The following is a 24,771-nucleotide window of genomic DNA, read 5'->3' as shown; positions in this document are numbered from 1 at the left end:
TTCTGCAAAGGGACCAGGACGACTGATCCGTGTAAAGGAAAGAATGAATGGGGCCATGTATCGTGAGATTTTGAGTGAAAACCTCCTTCCATCAGCAAGGGCATTGAAGATGAAACGTGGCTGGGTCTTTCAGCATGACAATGATCCCAAACACACCGCCCGGGCAACGAAGGAGTGGCTTCGTAAGAAGCATTTCAAGGTCCTGGAGTGGCCTAGCCAGTCTCCAGATCTCAACCCCATAGAAAATCTTTGGAGGGAGTTGAAAGTCCGTGTTGCCCAGCGACAGCCCCAAAACATCACTGCTCTAGAGGAGATCTGCATGGAGGAATGGGCCAAAATACCAGCAACAGTGTGTGAAAACCTTGTGAAGACTTACAGAAAACGTTCCTAACAAAGGGTATATAACAAAGTATTGAGAAACTTTTGTTATTGACCAAATACTTATTTTCCACCATAATTTGCAAATAAATTCATTAAAAATCCTACAATGTGATTTTCTGGATTTTTTTTCCTCATTTTGTCTGTCATAGTTGACGTGTACCTATGATGAAATGTACAGGCCTCTCTCATCTTTTTAAGTGGGAGAACTTGCACAATTGGTGGCTGACTAAATACTTTTTTCCCCCACTGTACGTACACACACTCATCCTAATCAAAGAATGCACTCTATCCCTCCAGATGACGTTCCCTCTGCGTTGGCACTGCCCGTACATCCCCCTGTGCCCGCTGCGGCTGGCAGACGTACTGTGTGCCCCCATGCCCTTCATCGTGGGCGTCCACTCCAGCTACTTTGACCTCTATGACCCCCCTACTGACGTGGTGTGTGTTGACCTGGACACCAACACAATCTTTCAGTGAGTACACTGACCTTGAAGGAACTGGACCTGATGCAACTGATGGAAGAGGAAGCAACAAAAACCAAACATACAAAGGATGAAATCCATAGTTTTGTGTTCTCTTCTCCTGCAGAGCAGAGGACAAGAAGCCGTTGTCATGGCGATCGCTACCAAGGAAGCATGGCAAGATGCTGGTGAATACCCTCACCAACTTGATGAAGACCCTGGAGAAAAGTGAGTGATAGCCTACTTATTCTAAAGCTTATCTAGGGACTGATGCTGGAAAATAAGTACAAGCTAAAACATATTGGTGCAATACATCTGACTCTGATAATTCAATGTGCCAATGCTTTGTGTCTTCAGCTATTTCTCTCTGTCCCTCTCTCCACCACTACCCCAATTTCCCTCACGTTCTATCTCTCTCTCCCTCCCCCACACTTCCCCATCCATCAGTCTACACCCCTGGCCAAGAGGAGGCCACCCTGGAGTTCCTGCTGACGGACTATGACCTGATCTACGGGCGTCAGAAGCAGCTGGAGCTGGAGATCCAGGAGGCCTTCCTGCGCTTCATGAGCTGCCTGCTGAGGGGCTACCGCACCTACCTGCTGCCCATCACCCAGGCCCCCTCAGACAGGACCACCGACTGCAGCTCCCTCTTCAACCTGCAGGGTCAGTGTGGGAGGGGGTGACTACCTGTGTGTGTGACTCATAACTCACAAAAGATTGACACAAGTGTACACAAATATGATATAACATTCAGGCTGAGTACGTGTGTGTGTGGGTGGGTATTTTACCTCACCTACTTACTATGTCCACAACCAACACCCTTGTGAAGCTAGTATTTTAATGTGTGTCTGAAGTTAACCCCTCCCTGGCTCTTGCAGGCTTCCTGAAGTCTCGTGAACGCACCCACCAGAAGTTCTACATTCAGCTGACCAGGACCCAGATGTTCACTCAGTTCATCGAGGAGTGCTCCTTCGTCAGTGACCGCCACGCCTGTCTCGAATTCTTCGACGAGTGTGTCCAGAAGGTCAGAATCACATCTTCATGTTTTACATGTTTAGTGATACACCATATCTTATGGAAGCCTTAGTGTATTGATTCCAATGCTAAAACCGGATTTGTATTTTGTATTTACACAACTAATGGAAATGTGTGATCCCACTCCTGCCCTCTATGTTGTCAATGTTTGTGTATTCCTGTGTATGTGACCTGTGTTTGCGGCATGTATCTGTATATATATGTGGTGTGTGTAAGCAGTCGGATGTGGAGAAGCCTGAGGAGGTGCGTCTGATAGACCTGGACGAGGCCCACAGTGGGGAGCACACAGTCTTCATCATGCCCCCAGAGGAACCCCAGGAGCCAGACGGTTCAGAGTGCCCCACTCACTACAGGTAACACAGGCACTACATATACCAGGGTTCGTGTTCACAAAACTTCTCAGAGTAGAGCTGATCTAGGATCAGTTTAGCCTTTTAAATCATAAATAATAAGAGGGTTGACCTGATTCTAGATGAGCACCTCCACTCGGAGACACTTTGCGAATAAAGCCCCAGCACTTACAGTAACTACTTTGTGTTTGTTTATACTGTCTGATGCTGTGACCAGTGACGGCGTGTTTGTCTGTTTACAGCTATGAGACGTTCCCTGTGCTCTGCATGGATCTTTTTGACCGGCCTCAGGACCAGCTACGTGTCCCTACCAAGGGGAGTGCCCCCAGCAGCCCTGCCCCGCGACGCACTAAACAGGTACAGACCCAAACCCGCCACACCAGAGCCCCTTAAAACACACTACAACCCCACTGAAAGCCAACACAACCCCAGTAGATCCACTGCACCAAAACTACTAAGAACTATACAATAATATTAAGAGGCTGACTCACACAGTTTTAATTTCAATCTTTATTATTTATTAAGAGCATTACCCTGCCTGCAAATCAAAATCAAATGTATTATCACCAATCAACTTGATCTGTTCACGACTCCCAAGTTAGCTTTATGATAACCCAATTTTCCACAGCCAAAGAGGGAACATGCTTCACTGTTTTTCTGTGCCATTTTAATTTAATGAGCATAAATGTTTCATCCTTCATTCAATATTTAAAAGCAGGAAGCACAGTGGCGGCTGTGTATTTTGGGTGAATACCCCAAGCACCCTTCAGGGTTGTTAAGTTTGCCCTACTAGGACACATAGGAACCACATTATTACGGCTTTAGTAAATCTAGATTGGATTATCTAACTCCTCTGTGTCCCTGTCTCTCCTTTAGGAGATTAAGCTGGCACAGAAGCGGGCACAGATATACTCGGCAGTGCCCGACATGTGGTCCAAATGCCTGCTGGGCCACTGCTATGGGCTGTGGTTCATCTACCTGCCCACATTTGTGCGGGCGGAGAGTGCCAAGGTGCGTGCCTTGCAAACGGCCTACGAGGTGCTCAAGCACATGGAGACCAGGAAGGTGGTACTACCGGATGAGGTGTGTTACAGGATCCTGATGCAGCTGTGTGGGCAGTACGGGCAGCCTGTGCTCGCTGTTAGGGTACTTCTGGAGATGAAGAAAGCTGGGATCACACCCAACACCATCACCTATGCATACTACAACAAGGTGAGCCATTATTTACATGAATTAAAAAATGAGTTGAACCACGTCTGTGATCCCATCTGTAGTGTTGTATTTTTTCTTTCCATATTGACTCACCTCTGGCTCTGCCGTCTCTCCTCAGGCAGTGCTGGAGAGCAAGTGGCCCTCTACCAATCAGGGCGGCCGTCTGCGCTGGGCCAAGTTGCGTAACGTTCTGATGGCCGTGGCGCAGTTCAGACAGCCAATCAGACAACGGCAGAAGAGTGGTTCAGTAAGCTCGCGGACAGGTCAGGACAGGACATATTTACATGTTGTTGTTTTTTACTATTGTTTGTAACAATAAATGGTCATTGAGCCTCATATGCATGGTTTTAAACAAAATCATTATATATGTAAAAACATAGAGGTGAAACATGTTTTGTCTTTTTAAAAAGATGTTACAATGGACAGTAACCAACGGTCCCGCCCACAATATAACCTGATTCGTCAATCCAGCTGGAGTGGCCTGAGTGAAAGCTCCAGCCACGAATCGCTGACGGGATCTATGGTGAAGAGCAACAGCCTAAACAGCATGAGAGGCTCAAAAGACAGTGAGTGACAGATATCTATTATATGGTAATAGCACTGTCATTGGAATGTTATATAATGTTTAATATAACATAACACTCTCATCAAACAACTGTGCCTAATGTTTGGGAACCACCCTCCTAACAATTTCCACCCCACAGAGTCTAAGCTCTCAAGGAATGCGGTGTTCCGGAACGCAGGTGCCAATGGCTGCAGCGACCCCGCCTCCCGTAAGCCCCCCGTGGGGACACGAGACACCTCCACCCCTTCTCCCTTTCCCCCTGGTGGTGTCCTGGTGCGCCGCGACCAGGTGTGCCTGTCCACCTTTTACAAAGACTGTGCCGAGACGGCCGACTCTGAGCCCGACTTCAGCTGCCAGCCTGGGGAGAGAGACGGCAGGTGAGGGGGTGGAGAAGCTTGGGCTGATATGTTCTGATATGTTTTGGGATTACAGTTGAAATATCACTCTGATATACTATAAGAGTATGTCTCCCATTCCTCTGTTCTCAATGTAGGCCACCTGGGCCTAGAGACACTGTGAGCCGCAAGGCCGTGGACGAGAACTACAACAATGTGTCACCGCCGAGTCAAGGCAGCCTGGCGGGGAAACTACAGCAGCTGCTCACGCCTACTCGCCATAGAGTCTCGGGGCGGCGGGCCGCCAGTGTAGACGCCCGGCGCACGGGGGGAGAAAACGGGACGGTGCGCAGGGTGTCGGAACAGAGACAGTCCCGAAAAGCCCAGGTGGCTGAGAGCCTCCTGAAGGCTAAGGAGAGGCTCTACAATGCTACCTCTGAGGTGAGGGGACAACATGTGGGTTGTTGTAGCTTATAGTCTAACTATACTGTATTGGCCAACTGATTTAGTTTACTGGGGTGAATGCATTTGCAGATGTAGGGAGAAATATTAAACTTGTCAAAACATGCTTAATGTTCCCACATCGTTTCCCTCTGTAGAGTTCTCTGTCGGTGGGGAGTGACATTGACCTGCCTGACACCACCAATTTGGCCTTTCCTCTCCGCAAGTCCTGGGACACCAACCAAGAGGGAGCGGGACTAGAGGTGTTGATGTCGAGCTGCTCCCTGTGTCGGAGCTGTAACTCCCTGGTCTATGACGAGGAGATTATGGCCGGGTGGACGTCTGACGACTCCAACCTCAACTCCAGCTGTCCCTTCTGCTCGACCACCTTTGTTCCCCTTCTCAACGCTGAGATCTGTGACCTAGGACCCGTCAGCAGGTAGGACTACTCCTCTCATCATAACAATACCCTCAAATTTAAGTGCGTCCCAAATGGCACCCTATTCCCTATATAGTGCACTACTTTTGACCAGGGCCCATAGAAGTCAAAACAATCCCTTCATTTTGACTCTATTCATATTAAATCTGTCTATTCAGGGCCATATACAGTCCTTACCATATGTATTTGGAAAGTGAAGCTACGGTTTTACTGTCTAAATACATATGGTGAGGACTGTATGATGTATGGTGAGGACTGTATGATGTATGTTGAGGACTGTATGATGTATGTTGAGGACTGTATGATGTATGGTGAGGACTGTATGATTCTTAAACTGAATGAACGTTAGACATTTTTGTCACCCAATCCCTTCCTTTTGACTAACATCAAAAAGCGCTCACCACAGCCTGGAGCGTACCAACTGGAACACGGAGGAGGTGGAGAGTGCCGCCAAGCCCCCTGGTGGCCAGGAGGCCATCCTGGGTCACAACGGTGTGAGTGAGGACTCCAGCTCTGAGTCCAGCAGCTATTCTGAGAGCAGCAGCGCTACCACGGTACTCTACCAACACTAGTTTATTTTTCATCTTTATCTGTCGGCTTCTGGGAAATATTCAGTCTATAACCACAGTTAACGTGTTATTGACTCCAGGGTTTGTCGGTGGGCGGGTCACCCCAGGTGACGGTAGCCTACCTGAGCCCGTTGGTGCTTCGCAAGGAGCTGGAGAGCCTGCTGGAGAACGAGGGCGAGGCGGTGCTGGCACAGGGCCAGCTCCTGGACAGCCACTCCATCATCTTCTGGAACCTGGTCTGGTACTTCCATCGCCTGGGCCTGCCCAGCAACCTGCTGCAGCTGGTCAGCTCCTCACCGCTGGCCAACCAACTAGCACAGGTAACTCCGCTCCCAGGCTTCTCTTGGGGCCTAGTGATTAATTATTAGCTTTAGTATATCACAATACATAATGTCCTCATACTAATGTTGAGCTCCTGTCTGTGTGTATGTCAGACTTCAGAGAACTCAGCAGTGAGGGTGAGGCTGTTGTGGGACACACTGACCCCTGACACAGACCACTGGCCCCCACTCTACATCCTATGGAGGATACACAGTAAAATACACACATTATTCACATGGAAATGGTCAGATGATACAGGTTCAGATCCTTTCATGAATTACATATCTCTCTCTCTCTCTCTCGCTCGCTCTCTCAGGTGGCGTACCCATGCGGAACCACAGCTGGCGGAGGCACAACCACCCCTTCACCCTTGTCTTCCTGGAGGAAGTGCTGCGCTGGGTCGGCATGAACGAGGTACACAAGGGAATCACCCTCTTCCTGGAAACCATCGCCAAGCAACCAGGCACGCCCAAGATACAAAGGTGAGTGCAGGAAATGGCCTCTGAATCATCAATTGTTGATTACATTTTTTGTTTGTGTGAGTAATACAGTGCCTTCAGAAAGTATTCACACCTCTTGACTTTTTCCACATTTTGTTGTTAAAATTGATTAAATTTAGATTTTTTTTGTCACTGGCCTACACACAATACCCCATAATGTCAAAGTTAAATTATGTTTTTCGAAAATTCTAGAAATTAATTAAAATTGAATAGCTGAAACGTCTTCAGTCAATAAGTATTCAAACCCTTTGTTATGGCAAGCCTAAATATACTGAACGAAAATATAACCTCAACATGTAAAGTGTTAGTCCCATGTTTCATGAGCTGAAATAAAACATCCCAGAAATGTTCCATACGCACAAAAACCTTATTTCTCTCAAATTTTGGGCACAAATTTGTTTACCTCCCTGTTAGTGAGCATTTCTCCTTTGACAAGATAATATATCCACCTGACAGGTGTGGCATATCAATAAGCTGATTAAACAGCATAATCAACACACAGGTGCACTTTGTGCTGGGGACAATAAAAGGCCACTCTAAAATGTGCCGTTGTCACACAACACAATGCCACAGATGTCTCAAGTTTTGAGGGAGCGTGGAATTGGTACGCTGACTGCAGGAATGTCCACTGTTGCCAGAGAATTGAATGTTCATTTCTTTACCATAAGCCGCCTCCAGCGTCGTTTTAGAGAATTTGGCAGTATGTCCAACTGGCCTCACAACCGCAGACCACGTGTATCCACGCCTGCCCAGGAACTCCACATCTGACTTCTGATGAGTATTTCTGTCTGAAATAAAGCCCTTTTTGAGGGGAAAAACTCATTCTGATTGACTGGGCCTGGCTCCCATGTGGGTGGGCCTATGCCCTCCCGGGCCTATGCCCTCCCAGGCCCACCCATGGCTGCGCCCCTGCTGATTTATTTATTTCAATTGACTGGTTTCCTTATATGAACTGTAACTCCGTAAAATCATTCAAATTGTTGCATGTTGCGTTTATATTTTTTACAGTATAAGTTCAGGAGTAAAAATCTGCTTAACAAGTCACATAATAATTTGCATGAATAGTGTTTAACATGATTTTTAGTACCTCATCTCTGTACCCCACACATACAATTATCTGTAAGGTCCCTCAGTTGAGCAGTGCATTTCAAACACAGATTCAACCACAAAGACCAGGGAGGGTTTCCAATGCCTCGCAAAGAAGGGCACCTATTGGTAGAAAATAAATAAATATGACATTGAATATCCTTGAAGTTATTAATTACACTTTGGATGGTGTATCAATAAACCCAGTCACTACAAAGATACAGGTGTCCTTCCTAACTCCCTAAGTTGTCGCAGAGAAAGAAAACAACAAGGCATTAAAGTAATACTGCAAAAAATGATGTGGCAAAGCAATTAACTTTTTGTCCTGAATACAAAGTGTTATGTTTGGGGCAAATCCAATATGACACATTACTGAGTACCACTCTCCATATTTTCAAGCATAGTGGTGGCTGCATCATGTTATGGGAATGCTTGTAATCATTAAGGACTGGGGAGTTTTTCAGGATAAAAAAGAAACAGAATGGAGCTAAGCACAGGCAAAATCCTAGAGGAAAACCTGGTTGTCTGCTTTTCACCAGACACTGGGAGAGGAATTCACCTTTCAGCAGGATAATAACCTAAAACAGAAGTCCAAATCTACACTGGGGTTGCTTACCAAGAAGACAGTGAATGTTACTGAGTGGTCGAGTTACAATTTTGACTTAAATCTATTTGAAAATCTATGGCAAGACCTGAAAATGGTTGTCTAGCAATGATCAACAACCAACTTGACAGAGCTTGAAGAATTTTGAAAAGAATAATGGGCAAATGTTGCACAATCCAGGTGTGAAAAGCTCTTCGAGACTTACCCAGAAAGACTCACAGCTGTAATCGCTGCCAAAAGTGCTTCTACAAAGTATTGACTCAGGGGTGTGAATACTTATGTAAATTAGATATTTCTGTATTTCATTTTCAATAAATTGGCAAACATTTCTAAAAACATGTTTTCTCTTTGTCATTATGGAGTATTGTGTGTAGATGGGTGAGAAAAAAATATATTTAATCCATTTTAAATTCAGGGTGTAACACAACAAAATGTGGAAGAAGTCAAGGGGTGTGAATACTGTACTTTCTGAAGGCACTGTATTGGTTATGTGATTGCACAATTGTGATCGACAGTACTTTGTGTTGTTTGTCCAGGAGTCTGTACAGAGAGATGCTCTTCCTCACGCTGGCTGCCATGGGTAGAGATCACGTTGGTAAGCAGCCTCTTTAAGACAGTTAGAATGCTAGAACTTCAATATAGTTTCAGACCAACCAGGCTTATTGCTTACAGCACTTTCTCTGTCTTTTAGCTGCGTTTGATAAGAAATACAAGGCTGCGTACCAACGGCTGAGTGGCTCCTTGGGTCGCGAGGAACTCCGCAGGAAGCGAGCCCAGCCACCTAGCCCCAAGGCTGTGGACTGCAGACGGAGCTTCCTGCTGCCCCTCGAGTGCTGATACCAGCTCCAGCCTCCACCCACTCCAATTCTGGCCCCATTGCTGCTGCCTCCGCTCCCCGGAACACTGATACCAGGCTGCCAAGAAGAAGGGATGAGAAAAGCTAGACAGAAAACAACAGACAAAATAATTCTGCCTTCACTTTGGACCTCTCCGCTGTGTTTCCCCCTAGCACAGCCTGGCCACACTATAAAAGCCCTCCTGACCGTGCAACTATACCTCACTATCCTTGTTTGTGTGAACCCGATATCTACATTTGACCTTCATTCACTTCCATTGTGCAACTGGCCTTTGGACAGCTTCCTCAACAACTAACCACAACCCTCTCGGCCTATAGTTTGGCTACAGGGATTATTGGACCTGGTACATACAACCCAGCCCCCTTGGACTTTGCTCATTGCTCGTATATACATGGCCTCTGCCTCACCAATATAACTCGTACTGGTTTGTAGGTCATAAACCATGCATTTCATACGTATGCAACATGTAAGGCATATTACCGACCTGCAATCTATGCATTCAATGTGAACATATTCTATAACTTGCATTGCTTTCAGACAGAAAATCTCATAAGAGTGGGAGATGTCTAGTGATCCGGGATGTGAAGTGTCAATATCGAAATTGAACACAAAGTACATTGGAAGGGTACATACCAATCACACACAGTTACAGTCAAAATCTTTAGATTAGATTGCACTTCATGACTCTTTTGCTATTTTTCACCCTCTGGAATGAATTCTGTCAACTGGACCTTGGTGGTAAAGTCTATCACTTTGGGCTGAGACCGCTTCAGCAAGTCTCAGCCAATCCAAACGAGGATGTTTACTCTGGGAGAGGATTATGTTGATTATCGACTTCGGGAGAGGATGACTTCGGGAGGATGATGTCGAATCTGGGAAAGGATGATGTCGCCTGGGAAATGGTAATGTCGTCTGGGAAAGGATGATGTCAAATCTGGTAAAGGATGATGTCGACTGGGAAAGGATGATGTTTCCTATTGATTTTGGGAGAGGATGATGTTAACTATCGGTCTTGGGAGCAGATGGTGAGGCTTCAGAACACCTCTAACCTTGCGCAGTGGGGATCAGCAATGTAATGGTTTGATCACTGTCACTATGGTTTCCTTAGTGTGTGTGTTTTCCAGCTCATGGTGTGGAATGGAGCTATGGTCAAACTTTGGCTAAGGCAGGAAATAGCCTATGCAGAGTCGCCAGAAAATGCTAACATCCGGTTTTCAGGGATACGGTATTTTCAATCTAACGGAAGTGGGAACTCTGCTCAGGCGTCTTTCTATGCCTGTTAGGCAGGAAGTGGAGGGAGGGTGTGACTGGGAACAGACACTGACAGTCAAGGAGAATCCACGAGTCCTATAAAACCCCAATCCTGCACCCCTACGTCACAACAAGGAAGGACTTTTCACACGGACACATATACATATTACATACAGGATTTATGAGTTGTATTGCGTTTTTAATTCCCTGTACTGTTCTTGTGAATTGGAAGTGTGATTGGGGGTTCTCAGTTTAAGAACTGATTCTCAGTGATTGAGGCATTTGTAGCAGAAAAGTGGCTGACAGAAGAAAAAAAGAAAAAAAGTGTGGAAGGGGGGGTTGATGATGTGTATGGGGGGGTTTGATTATGGTATGTATGATGTCGTGTTTTCTCTGATTTTATGCATATTTACCTCATCTCACACCTCTTTTCCCGAGTTAAATGGGAGTGATTTGTTTGGGTGGATGGTCCACAAGGGAATGACTGTGATGGACCTTTAGTAGTTGGGATCTGTTGTCAACACAATGCATATTAGTCACACATCACCAGTATTTCATTCACCATACATTTAGTCCAGTAGTGGGTTAAGAATTGTTGGCAGAGATTTAAAAACTTCAGAAAATTCACTTGAGTGGAAGGGTTAAAAGAGAGGAAGGTACTTCACTGTGGAGCCCGTACTTACCTACTAGGTTCTTGTTTTCATGTACAGTACCTGTGAGGCCTTTTCCCCTCATATTTTAACCCTTTATTTGTTGTTCAGCTTTGTACATGAAAACATATCAATTGCACAATGGATTTTTCATTTTCTTTCAATTTCATATAATGTTGTCACACTGTTAAATGTCTCTGTTACCTTCATACAGTTTTTTTGTTGCAGTGTTATATAGCAGAGTCACGAGAGAATACCTTGTGTTCTGCCTTTGAAGATTGTGTGAGTGACAGAAATTATTGTCCCACCTGGGGAGTAAAGCTGTAATTACAACTAGGGATGTGAAGTTGTAGGGAGAACACTTTTCATATCTCATATTTTAGCCTTAACCTGAGGGTTAGATATTTAAAATGGCACTGATATCATTGTGTGTCTACCCATATATCATTCAAGTACAATGGAGACATTGTTTGCACAAAGCCATCCATTCAACAGGGATATACAGACTGTAGCAAAGCATTGAGCATTCTCAACCAGTAGAGGGCAGTAAGACATAGAGACCAGTTCTATCCATTGGTAGGGGAATTAGGCTTGACCCTGGTCTTGGAGTTGACATGTCTTTAGTAATAACATGGTGGGAACTTGTTTATTCAAATTACCTATCAGTGGTCATGACGTAAAGGAGACCCAAGACGGAATGCTGTTTAAAAGTTAAGACTGAGTTATCGTCAGCGTCTCAAATTGTACCCTATTTGGCTCTTCTTTAAAGTAGTGAACTATATGGATAATACGTTGATAAAATAACGTGCAATTTGATATTTCCCAGTCCGCAGTTAGATGATAAAAATAATGCAGGTAGTTTTGTTCCCCAACGTAGGCAATATTGCATTTATGGCCACTATTTCAATGCACCGGACTGCAAGTGAATATAAGGGACATTTATATTGTCTGTTCTTTTATTGGTCAAGTGAGCAAAGGAATGAAGAGAGGAGATCTGTATTTAAAATATATTGTGTTTGCTGTTGTAATTTATATGGATGTGATTTCAGTTGTAAATGTCTTGTTTTATAGAAGAAAATACACAGATTCCCCAAAGTTCCGTTTTGTGTGTGATTTAATGTATGATTTTCTCTATGCCTAACAATAGTATTACAGCGGCTCTAAATTACTTCCTCAAATAGTATTAGTAGTATATAGTATAGTATAATAGTATTCTCTGACCCATCTTTGTTCTTAAGTATTGAAAAGCTTTCAGGCTAGATAGAGCAGCAAATATTGTTCAATTGTGTACATTACAAAAATGTAAGTATATACAGTGGGGAGAACAAGTATTTGATACACTGCTGATTTTGCAGGTTTTCCTACTTACAAAGCATGTAGAGGTCTGTAATTTTTTTATCATAGGTACACTTCAAATATGAGAGATGGAATCTAAAACAAACATCCAGAAAATCACATTGTATGATTTTTAAGTAATTAATTTGCATTTTATTGCATGACATAAGTATTTGATACATCAGAAAGCAGAACTTAATATTTGGTACAGAAACCTTTGTTTGCAGTTACAGAGATCATACGTTTCCTGTAGGTCTTGACCAGGTTTGCACACACTGCAGCAGGGATTTTGGCCCACTCCTCCATACAGACCTTCTCCAGATCCTTCAGGTTTCGGGGCTGTCGCTAGGCAATACGGACTTTCAGCTCCCTCCAAAGATTTTCTATTGGGTTCAGGTCTGGAGACTGGCTAGGCCACTCCAGGACCTTGAGATGCTTCTTACGGAGCCACTCCTTAGTTGCCCTGGCTGTGTGTTTCGGGTCGTTGTCATGCTGGAAGACCCAGCCACGACCCATCTTCAATGCTCTTACTGAGGGAAGGAGGTTGTTGGCCAAAATCTCGCGATACATGGCCCCATCCATCCTCCCCTCAATACGGTGCAGTCGTCCTGTCCCCTTTGCAGAAAAGCATCCCCAAAGAATGATGTTTCCACCTCCATGCTTCACGGTTGGGATGGTGTTCTTGGGGTTGTACTCATCCTTCTTCTTCCTCCAAACACGGCGAGTGGAGTTTAGACCAAAAAGCTCTATTTTTGTCTCATCAGACCACATGACCTTCTCCCATTCCTCCTCTGGATCATCCAGATGGTCATTGGTCACTGGACATGCGCTGGCTTGAGCAGGGGGACCTTGCGAGCGCTGCAGGATTTTAATCCATGACGGCGTAGTGTGTTACTAATGGTTTTCTTTGAGACTGTGGTCCCAGCTCTCTTCAGGTCATTGACCAGGTCCTGCCGTGTAGTTCTGGGCTGATCCCTCACCTTCCTCATGATCATTGATGCCCCACGAGGTGAGATCTTGCATGGAGCCCCAGACCGAGGGTGATTGACCGTCATCTTGAACTTCTTCCATTTTCTAATAATTGCGCCAACAGTTGTTGCCTTCTCACCAAGCTGCTTGCCTATTGTCCTGTAGCCCATCCCAGCCTTGTGCAGGTCTACAGTTTTATCCCTGATGTCCTTACTATCCTTCCAACCTATCCTTAGGTTGGAGTCTGTTTGATTGAGTGTGTGGACAGGTGTCTTTTATACAGGTAACGAGTTCAAACAGGTGCAGTTAATACAGGTAATGAGTGGAGAACAGGTGGGCTTCTTAAAGAAAAACTAACAGGTCTGTGAGAGCCGGAATTCTTACTGGTTGGTAGGTGATCAAATACTTATGTCATGCAATAAAATGCAAATTAATTACTTAAAAATCATACAATGTGATTTTCTGGATTTTTGTTTTAGATTCCGTCTCTCACAGTTGAAGTGTACCTATGATAGAAATTACAGACCTCTACATGCTTTGTAAGTAGGACAAACTGCGGGCTCAGCTTCCGGCAGGGCAGGCGGAGGGGCAGATTCTGGGTCGAGAGCCAGACCCGATCCCCCGGTACGAACACCGGGGCCTCCCTGCGGTGGCGGTCAGCGTTGGCCTTCTAACGACGTATGGCGTGCTGGAGTCGAATGTGGGCAGCGTCCCAAGCCGAAACCAGTCATCCACCGCGGGAGCCTCGGTCTGGCAAAACACATTGGAAGGGTGTTAGGTTAGTGGAGGAGTGGCGGAGGGAGTTCAGAGCATATTCTGTCCATGGCAGGAACACCGACCACTCCCCCGGCCGGTCCTGACAGTAGGTCCGCAGGATCCTACCCACATCTTGATTCACCCTTTCCACCTGCCCCTTGCTCTCGGGGTGAAAACCAGAGGTCAGGCTGACCGAGACCCCAAGACGTTCCATGAACGCCTTCCAGACTCTAGACGTGAACTGGGGACCTCGTTCGGACACTATATCCTCTGGTACCCCATAGTGCCGGAAGACGTGAGTAAACAGAGCCTCCACAGTTTGTAGGGCCGTGGGGAGACCGGGCAGAGGAAGGAGGCGGCAAGACTTTGAAAAGCGGTCCACAACGACCAGGATAGTGGTGTTACCTTGGGAGGGGGGAAGATCAGTGAGAAAATCAATACTCAGGTGAGACCATGGTCATTGTGGAACTGGTAAAGGTTGTAGCTTACCCGCTGGGAGGTGCCTAGGTGCCTTACTCTGGGCGCACACTGAGCATGAGGAAACATACACCCTCACATCCTTAGCCAAGGTAGGCCACCAGTACTTCTCGGTCAGGCAGCGCATTGTACGACCGATACCTGGATGACCAGAGGAGGGTGACGTGTGTGCCCAGTAGATCAGACGATCACGGATAAGCGCAGGCACGTACTGCAGCCCAGCTGGACACTGCGGTGGAGATGGATCGCCCATACTACCGGCGCCACAATGCATGAGGCCGGGAGTATGGGGGTGTGTCTCTGGGCCTCTCCTCTGTGTCATACAGCCGAGACAGTGCGTCTGCCTTCACGTTCTTCGTACCCGGAATGTATGAGAGTGTGAAATCAAACCAGGTGAAGAAGAGGGCCCACCTGGCCTGGCGAGGATTCAGCCTCCTCGCTGCCCGAATGTACTCCAGGTTACGGAGTACATTCTGTCCAGACGAGGAAAGGGTGTTTCACCCCTTCGAGCCAATGTCTCCACACCGTCAAAGCTCGGACAACAGCCAGCAGCTCCCGATCACCAACGCCATAGTTCTGCTCCGCCAAGCTGAGCTTCTTAGAAAATAAGGCACAGGGGCGGAGCTTAGGTGGCGTGCCCGAGCGCTGGGATAAGACAGCTCCTATCCCTACCTCGGATGCATCCACCTCCACTACGAACGGTAGTGATGGATCGGGGTGAGCCAGTACCGGGGCTGATGTGAACAGACCCCGCAATCTACTGAAGGCCAAATCAGCCTCAGCAGACCAGCGGAGCCGGGACGGCCCACCCTTCAACAAGGAGGTAATGGGAGCTGCGACCTTGCCAAAGCCCCGAATAAACCTTCGATAGTAGTTGGCAAAGCCAAGGAAGCGCTGCACCTCCTTTACCGTGGTTGGAGTCGGCCAATTACGCACAGCTGCAATGCGGTCTCCCTCCATCTCCACACCGGTGGTGGTAATGCGATATCCGAGGAAGAAGATTGACTGCTGGAAAAACTCACACTTCTCTGCCTTGGCATAAAGATCATTTTCCAGAAGTCGGACCAGTACTTTGCGAACCAGTGACACATGCTCGGCGGGCGTAGCGGAATACACCAGGATGTCATCGATGTAGACCACGACACCACGACCAAGCATGTCCCGAAACACCTCGTTCACAAAGGACTGGAAAACGGATGGAGCATTCATCAAACCGTAGGGCATCACCAGGTATTCATAATGCCCCGAGGTTGTGCTGAATGTTGTTTTCCACTCATCCCCTTCCCGAATACGCACCAGGTTGTAGGCACTCCTGAGGTCTAATTTGGTGAAAAAAGGGGCCCCATGCATTGACTCAATCACTGAAGGAATGAGGGGAAGAGGATAACTAAATCGTACCGTCACATTATTCAGTGGTCGATAATCAATGCATGGGCGAAAAACCGCCATCTTTCTTCTTCACAAAGAAGAAACTCGAGGAGGCAGGTGAAGTGGAGGGATGTATATACCCCTGGCGCAGGGACTCAGTGACATATATTTCCATAGCCTCCGTTTCAGCCTGCGACAGGGGATACACATGACTCCTGGGAGGTACAGCGTCTACCCGAAGGTTTATCGCGCAATCCCCCTCCCGATGAGGTGGTAATTTAGTCGCTTGCGTCTTGGAATGGTTAGGGGGACCAATGAAATACCTTGACGGTGTGCAAATGCCCTGTCCTTAAAATTCCCAGCTGCGCCTGAATTGACTAGCGCCTTACACTGGGAACCTACCAAGTGATCTGGAAAGGAGATAGATCAAGTACAGTGCGTCGCAAAGGGCTCTGAACACGTTTGGGTGTTCGTTACCTGGGGTGATGCGTGTGTACCCTGCCTACCGCCTCCAGACCCAAAAGAACGTTGACGGCGACGTGAGGTGGATTGTCCCTTCGTGCCACCAGAATGCCACTGTCGCTGTCCTCCTGCGCTCTCTCGACGGGCGGCTCCCCCCAGCTCCATCTGCTCGGGGTCAGAGTCGTCCGGAGTGGGAACGGGCAGACCCCTACCAGGACATCCTCTGGCTGCTAGCAGATTGTCCAGCCGGATGGCCATGTCCACCTGTTGGGAGAACGATAGCATGGCATCCCGGCAGGCTAGCTCAGGTTGGACGCCCTCCCTTAGGTGGCACCGGAAATGGTCTATCAGGGCCCGCTCGTTCCACCCGGACCCCGCTGCCAGCGTCCGGAACTCCAGCGCGTAGTCCTGAGCGGTCCTCGTCCCCTGCCTTAGATGAACCAGTCGTTCGCCCGCCTGAGGGTCAAAAACGGCCCGAAAGAGGCGAGCAAACTCCCCGTAGTTCTCCAACGTGGTACCTCCCTCGTTCCATACCACGTTGGCCCACTCCAGGGCTCTCCCACAAAGGCAGGAAATGAGGACGGATACCTTCTCCCACTCCCGGGGCTCTGGTCTGATGCTGGAGAAATACAACTCCAGTTGGAGTAGGTATCCCTTACATTGCGCTGCAGTCCCGTCAAATGCCAGTGGCCGGGATATCTGGATCCCTCCAGGGGCTGGGGTGTAGGTGGCTGGATCCGGTTGACCAGCTGGTCTCGATAGATCGGATCCTCTCCTCTCCAGGCGTTCAACCACCTGTAGAACCCGATCCATCGCTTCCCCCAAGCTGGCCAACATCGAGGAATGCTCCTGGACCCTTGCCACAACTCCAGGCATACGGTCTTCTCCTGCTGACTCCATATCAGATCAGGTGAGTGATTCTGTGACGAGGGAGTCAAGCGCAGGAGGTAAAATACCGAAGTCCAGAGTTTAATCCGTTTGCATAAATCAAACGCCCCAAGCGTCAAACGAAACTGTACAAGGGAAAACATCCACCTTGGCAAATACACAGTGAAATGTAGCTCAACCGAGCTACACGCTCTCACAACAAAACAACCACTCACAAAGACAAGGTACACATACTAATTAGGGGAATGAGCACCAGGTATGTGTGATTGACAAGACATGACAAGTGGAGTGATGAGAATGGGATCGGCAGTAGCTAGTACTCCGGTGACGACGAATGCCGAAGCCTGCCCGAACCAGGAGGGGGGGCAGCCTCGGCGGAAGTCGTGACAGATCTCCGCATGTATAGTTCCCACCGTAAAGCATAGAGGAGGATATTTTATGGTGTGGGGGTGCTTTGCTGGTGACACTGTCTGTGATTTCTTTAGAATTCAAGGCACACTTAACCAGCATTCTGCAGCGATACGCCATCTGGTTTGGGCTTAGTGGGACTATCATTTGTTTTTCAACAGGACAATGACCCAACACACCTCCAGGCTGTGTAAGGGCTATTTTACCAAGAAGGAGAGTGATGGAGTGCTGCATCAGATAACCTGGCCTCCACAATCCCCCAACCTCAACCCAATTGAGATGGTTTGGGATGAGTCGGACCGCAGAGTGAAGGAAAAGCAGCCAACAAGTGCTCAGCATATGTGGAAACTCCTTCAAGACTGTTGGAAAAGGATTCCAGGTAAAGCTGGTTGAGAGAATGACAAGAGTGTGCAAAGCTGTCATGAAGGGAAAGAGTAGCAATCTACACACAATTACAAAATAAAAACTGTTTTTTAGAATGTTTTGCAAATTTATTAAAACCAAAAAACAGAAATACCTTATTTACATAAGTATTCAGAGCCTTTGCTATGAGAATCGAAATTGAGCTCAGGTGCATCCTGTTTCCATTGATCGTCCTTGAGATGTTTCTACAACTTGATTGGAGTCCACCTGTGGTAAATTCAATTGATTGGACATTATATAAGGTTCCACAGTTGATAGTGCATGTCAGAGCAAAAACCAAGCCATGAGGTTGAGGGAATTGTCCGTAGAGCTCCGAGACAGGATTGTGTTGAGGTACAGATCTGGGGAAGGGTACCAAAACATTTCTGCAGCATTGAAGGTTCCCAAGAACACATTAGCCTCCATAATTCTTAAATGGATGAAGTTTGGAACCACCAAGACTCTTCCAAGAGCTGGCCGCCAGCCAAACGGAACAATCGGGGGAGAAGGGCCTTGGTCAGGGAGGTGACCTAGAACCCGATGGTCACTCTGACAGAGCTCTAGAGTTCCTCTGTGGAGATGGGAGAACCTTCCAGTAGGACAACCACCTCTGCAGCACTCCACCAATCAGGCCTTTATGATAGAGTGGCCAGATGGAAGCCACTCCTCAGTAAAAGGCACATGACAGTCTGCTTGGAGTTTGCCAAAAGGCACCTAAAGACTATCAGACCATGAGAAACAAGATTCTCTGGTATGATGAAACCAAGATTGAACCTGAATGCCAAGCCTCACGTCTGGAGGAAACCTGACACAATCCCTACGGTCAAGGATGTTGGTGGCAGCATCATGCTGTGGGGATGTTTTTCAGCGACAGGGACTGGGAGACTAGTCAGGATCGAGGCAAAGCTGAACGGAGCAAAGTACAGAGAGATCCTTGATGAAAACCTGCTCCAGAGCGCTCAGGACGTCAGACTGAGGCGAAGGTTCACCTTCCAATAGGACAATGACCCTAATCACACAGCCAAGACAACGCAGGAGTGGCTTCGGGGCAAGTCTCTGAATGTCCTTGAGTGGCCCAGCCAGAACCCGGACTTGAACCCGATTTAACATCTCTGGAGAGACCTGAAAATAGCTGTGCAGTGACACTCCCAATCCAACCTGACAGCACTTGAGAGGTTCTGCAGAGAAGAGTGGGAGAAACTCCCCAAATACAGGTGTTCCAAGCTTGTAGCGTCATACCCAAGAAGACTCGATGCTGTAATCACTGCCAAAGTGCTTCAACAAAGTACTGAGTAAAGGGTCTGAAAACCTGTTTTTGCTTTGTCATTATGGGGTATTGTGTGTAGATTGATTAGAGAAAAAATGATTTAATCAATTTTAGAATAAGGCTGTAACGTAAACAAAAAAAGTCAAGGGGTCTGAATACTTTCCGAAGGCACTGTATAGATCAGTATGAGATCATCGTATCCTGCATAAGGTTAGGTGGCGGTGTCATCTTACCCTAAAGCTCTGTCTGATCTACATTGTACAGTAGTTGTATCAGCCCAGTGGGGTATACATTCCAAACCAATTCATCTGGTCCAGTTGCCATGGACCTTTTTATTCCACAGTCAGTATAAGTCAGTACATGACACCTTTAATTCAAGAACAATATATCAAAGTGGTATTTTTCCCCTGGCGGTTGGGCACAAAAGGTGTTGGGTCATTTTGCCCCCTGTTCTTTTGATCTTCTTTAGACGCCTCAGTTTGTTTATTTTCTGACTACTTGCTATTCCATGAAATGGAATGTAGTTTCTGGTACATTGTGTAATCAAGGACAGGTCTGCTGCAGGAAACATTGGTTTTCTGAAATGTAAACAGGGAAATGTCAAATGTGGGGAATCAAATCATCTTTATCTCCACTCTTTCTCTCCTCCATCCTATTTCCTCCATGAACATGAGCCTGGTAGAGAGGAATGGTGTGAAAATCTGAACAGTATGCGTGCAGTGAGAGGAGGAGGTCTTTCCAGGCCAGCTCAGATTAGACCACTGTGATCCTCGCTATGTGAAACCCTAAACCCCATTATGTGGCTAACAGGATAAAGCTTTGCTACTGCTGGGCGGACAATGAGCTACAGAGGGCTCTCAATACAGCCATGCTTACTGCTCACTGCTTAACCACAGAGGCCTGGGAATAACTCTATTAGTCTCTGTATGCAAACTATGGAGGCTAAGGTGCAGGACCGATAGTCCTTGCTCCTATCAATTGGAATGCCCATTTGCCATTTTCTCTTGGGTGAAATATCATAGGTTATTATAAGCTGATGTACCTGCAGGGTAAGATTACTGATTCAGATAATCTGATTCATTACAGGTTGAAGGTTCATGTCAGTTTGTTGAGTGTTGAGCATCCCTTTAATTTGAATGTTGAATCCAAAGTAACTTCATTCTGAAACGCTGAATTCCTTTCAATTGTGATAACATGTACAGAAGTGTGTATATTTCAAAATATGATTTTGACCATTTTGAGTAAATTAACATACTCCAAACAGACAATACTAGTTTATCTTCTCTTCTATAAAGTCAGGAAACACTCTGAAATGTAGGATGGGAGACCTATAATCCCTCACTGATCGATAAGACATGGATCACTTCTCACTGGCCAGGCCTGTAATACCATAGCAACAACCACCCTCAAGCAATCTGCTCTCTCTGATCTCTGTGACAACAACCTTTACTGGCTAGATTAGGACAATATATGAGGTTAGATGTTTTGTTCTTAAACCTTAAACTGCATCATACAGAGGTTTATTGTCAATGAGGGATATTTGAGTGATGTTGCACAGTAAAGCCTGATTGGCTTCACTACAAGTCTACAAAACATTATGTACACATTGACACCATATGATACTTGCAGTATGTAGATTTAAACATACTGGGCTCAGCAAATGAAGGTACATTTTCAGTAGGATCTGATTTAATGGTGGTGAAAGAACCAGGGTGATTATGAGGAATCACAAAGGCTGCGTTTAGACAGACAGCCCAATTCTGATATTTTTTCACTAATTGGCCTTTTGACCAATCAGATCAGCTCTTAAAAAGAGCTGATGTGAAAGATCTGATGTGATTTGTCAAAAGACCAATTATTGGGAAAGAATATCAGAATTGGGCTGCCTAATGAGTTACCTAAGAAAATCACAAAGGGCTAAGGGGTGACTGTCTATACCTTTTTAAAAACCTGGAATGGGTAGACATGTTTTGTGCCTCTTTCTCTCTGACTCTTTCCATGTATATATCTCTGGCCATTCCCAGTTGGACCAGACCCCTAATTATATTTGTTCATGTCCTCTAACCTTTCTATCTCCCTAGCAACTTTAATGGCCAGATTAGGAGAATATATGATATGAGATTCTGATGCAACTGCAGTATAGTTTTAACTAGCCGATGGGGGACAGTTGATTGATGCTGTGCAGTAAAATTGGCAAGCATGACCACCTTCACTCCCTTACAAGACTGTAAAACATGTATATTTGGGGTTCAAAAATAGTAAAAAAATGGGGAGTACATTATATGGTGAGTTTAATAAATGTTGTGCTGTGGGTGGGGAGCATGGGAAAATAAGCTTGATTTTAGAGTAGGATGAGTGACCAGAAGATCAGATAATTTTTGTAAGACTTCTATCAAGCATTATTGCACAATAATATTATATTTGAACTACTATTCTAAAGACAGTCAGTATACTTTTGATATATCTAAAACAATTCTATAAATACTCTTTCATTCACTTGATAAAATATGCAAAATATACCTTTCTAATGACATAGAAGAAGAAAATGCTCCTCTTCCTCAGATGATGAGGTCCTGATTTAATGATGGTGAGAACCAGGGGGTTTAGGATAGGAACAGTCACTGAGCTACTTACTAATGAGCTAGTTAAGAAGATGACAAAAACTGTGTGTGTAGGTAGGATCTATGCCTCTTCCCTCAGATGGCTTAACAACATGCGTCTCATTCTCCTCCCAGATCCTTGTTTTGCATGTTGATATCTCCCTCATAATAGAGCAGGCCATTCCCACTTGGACCGATCCCCAATTAGATCCCTTTATATGAACAGAAGACCACCTAATGAAAAGCACACTGCTACTAGCCTGTTGTTCTCTCTTAAGAGGGGTGCATATAATGTGTGTTGGGGGTGGGCGTCCTGCTGCGTATGCTGATGCCTGTTAATTGGCTGGTCTGTCCTGCTGTGAGCCGCACCGCATTCCAACAGCTTGGGTAATGGAGCCCCTTCCTTTACAACTCCATAGTGAGGACCGTTGGGGCAGAGGGTGGCTGAATGTGTTTGTTTTCTTTCTAAACATTCGTTTTTGTACCCAAGGTTGAGAACTTCTTTGAGGCTGGTGGGGTTGAGATGATATGATTTGAGTTGGTGAATGGTCTTCGTTGAACAGACCTTCAACTTGCTTGTAGCTACTATGACTGTTTTTAGGAAAGCTGCAGTACAATATGCTTCACCTTCTCATCATCAAGAATCCACTTTTTTAGGAGAGAAAAAACTACCAAAGAGGAAGAACATGATGACATTATGACAATACCTATGTTGTAATTTCATGTCAAATGTTGTTACTTCACTACCCCTATGGGTAATACTTTTTTGACACACATTGTCATAACACGTAATGACACTGTCATAACTATGTCATATGTCATAACTGACATAACTTGTCATAACGTGTCATAATATGGTCATAACACTGTCATGACCCATATATTTACACTTGTTGTGACACATATTGTGTTATTTTATGGCTGGTTATGACACCTACATAAGAGTGTCAAAACCCACATTTATTCAAATTTGTTTTTTCCCTGCCAAGAAGTTCCTTTCGTTTGAAAGTTTGTTTCTTAAATCCTTTGTTGTTGTAATGAATTCTTTACAGTCATGTTTTTTCCCCCATAATATTTCACTGTCATGAAGCATTATGACCATCCTGTGTCACTTTACTTGGACTAAGAAAATACACTTTATGACAGTCAAGAAGCATTATCACTATCCTGTGTCACTTTACTTAGACTAAGAAAATACACTTTTTGACACTGTCGAGAAGCATTATGACCATCCTGTGTCACTTTACTTGCACTAAGAAAATACACTTTATGACACTGTCAAGAAGCATTATCACCATCCTGTGTCACTTTACTTGGACTAAGAAAACACACTTTTTGACACTGTCGAGAAGCATTATAACCATCCTGTGTCACTTTAGTTTGACTAAGAAAATACACTTTATGACACTGTCGGGAAGCATTATGACCGTCATAATGCCAGATAGGCCTATTACGTACAGTACATGCCCTTATATCCGTCATCAGTCAAAAAGAGGGTGTCTTGTCCTGCTCCTGCATTCATCCCAGTCATCAGCAACAGAGCATTGGGGTAGGTGCATGTCTGACGTCAATGTGCGCAATTACAATGATCATTTAACATGGTCAATATATATTTTTAAATATAACATAAACATACTGTTGAAACGTAGGTTATGGTGTTAATGGAATTTGTGGGTTTTAGCACTCTTTTGTAGGTGTTATAACCAGCTATAAAATAACGTAACATGTCACAACAGGTCTAAATATGTGTCATGACAGTGTTATGACCATATTATAACAGGTTATGACAAGTTATGTCAGCTGTTATGAAATTATGACATGGTTATGACCGTATAAAGTGTTAACATATGAGGTGTACATACAGTGCATTCGGAAAGTATTCAGACTCCTTCACTTTTTCCACATTTTGTTACGTTACAGCCTTATTCTAAAATTGATTAAATAATTTTTCCCCCTCATCAATCTACACACAATAGCCCATAATGACAAAGCAAAAACAGTTTTTTTGCAAATGTATTAAAAATAAAGAAACATATATTACATTTACATAAGTATTCCGATAATTTACTCAGTACTTTGTTGAAGCACCTTTGGCAGCGATTACAGCCTCAAGTCTTCTTGGGTATGACGCTACAAGCTTGCCACACCCGTATTTGGGGATTATCTCCCATTCTTCTCTGCAGATCCTCTCAAGCTTTGTCAGGTTGGATGGGGAGCGTCGCTGCACAGCTATTTTCAGGTCTCTCCAGAGATGTTCGATCGGGTTCAAGTCCGGGCTCTGGCTGGGCCACTCAAGGACATTCAGAGACTTGTCCCAAAGCCACTCATGCGTTGTCTTGGCTGTGTGCTTAGGGTCGTTGTCCTGTTGGAAGGTGAACCTTCGTCCTAGTCTGAGGTCTTGAGCGCTCTGGAGCAGGTTTTCATCAAGGATCTCTCTGTACTTTGCTCCGTTCATCTTTCCCTTGATCCTGACTAGTCTCCCAGTCCCTGCCGCTGAAAAACATCCCCACAGCATGATGCTGCCACCACCATGCTTCACCGTAGGGATTGTGCCAGGTTTCCTCCAGGCGTGACGCTTGGCATTCAGGCCAAAGAGTTACAATCTTGATTTTATCAGACCAGAGAATCTTGTTTCTCGTGGTCTGAGAGTCCTTTAGGTGCCTTTTGGCAAACTCCAAGAGGGCTGTCATGTGCCTTTTACTGAGGAGTGGCTTCCGTCTGGCCACTCTACCTTAAAAGCCTGATTGGTGGAGTGCTGCAGAGATGGTTGTCCTTCTGGAAG

General features: G+C 45.7%; 1 protein-coding gene across 1 annotated transcript in view; it reads left to right on the top strand.

Annotated features, from left to right (window-relative positions):
• LOC311140282 (DENN domain-containing protein 4B-like) overlaps positions 1 to 12,143 on the top strand; it is a 33,437-nt gene extending 21,294 nt beyond the window's left edge. The window contains exons 10-27 of the mRNA XM_084175264.1: positions 679 to 854; positions 970 to 1,070; positions 1,290 to 1,505; positions 1,721 to 1,866; positions 2,097 to 2,230; positions 2,470 to 2,584; positions 3,104 to 3,439; positions 3,558 to 3,702; positions 3,850 to 4,005; positions 4,144 to 4,381; positions 4,498 to 4,780; positions 4,939 to 5,219; positions 5,626 to 5,773; positions 5,869 to 6,108; positions 6,223 to 6,322; positions 6,426 to 6,591; positions 8,836 to 8,894; positions 8,991 to 12,143. Coding sequence (XP_084031390.1) covers positions 679 to 854; positions 970 to 1,070; positions 1,290 to 1,505; positions 1,721 to 1,866; positions 2,097 to 2,230; positions 2,470 to 2,584; positions 3,104 to 3,439; positions 3,558 to 3,702; positions 3,850 to 4,005; positions 4,144 to 4,381; positions 4,498 to 4,780; positions 4,939 to 5,219; positions 5,626 to 5,773; positions 5,869 to 6,108; positions 6,223 to 6,322; positions 6,426 to 6,591; positions 8,836 to 8,894; positions 8,991 to 9,136 — 3,186 coding nt within the window. The 3' untranslated portion in view covers positions 9,137 to 12,143. The remainder of the gene's footprint in view (positions 1 to 678; positions 855 to 969; positions 1,071 to 1,289; positions 1,506 to 1,720; positions 1,867 to 2,096; positions 2,231 to 2,469; positions 2,585 to 3,103; positions 3,440 to 3,557; positions 3,703 to 3,849; positions 4,006 to 4,143; positions 4,382 to 4,497; positions 4,781 to 4,938; positions 5,220 to 5,625; positions 5,774 to 5,868; positions 6,109 to 6,222; positions 6,323 to 6,425; positions 6,592 to 8,835; positions 8,895 to 8,990) is intronic.
• The last annotated feature ends 12,628 nt before the right edge of the window (positions 12,144 to 24,771 follow it).

This window comes from Coregonus lavaretus, assembly GCF_964263955.1.
Source record: "Coregonus lavaretus genome assembly, chromosome: 13".
Taxonomy (NCBI): domain Eukaryota; kingdom Metazoa; phylum Chordata; class Actinopteri; order Salmoniformes; family Salmonidae; genus Coregonus; species Coregonus lavaretus.
This window is presented reverse-complemented; position numbering and strand designations above follow the sequence as displayed.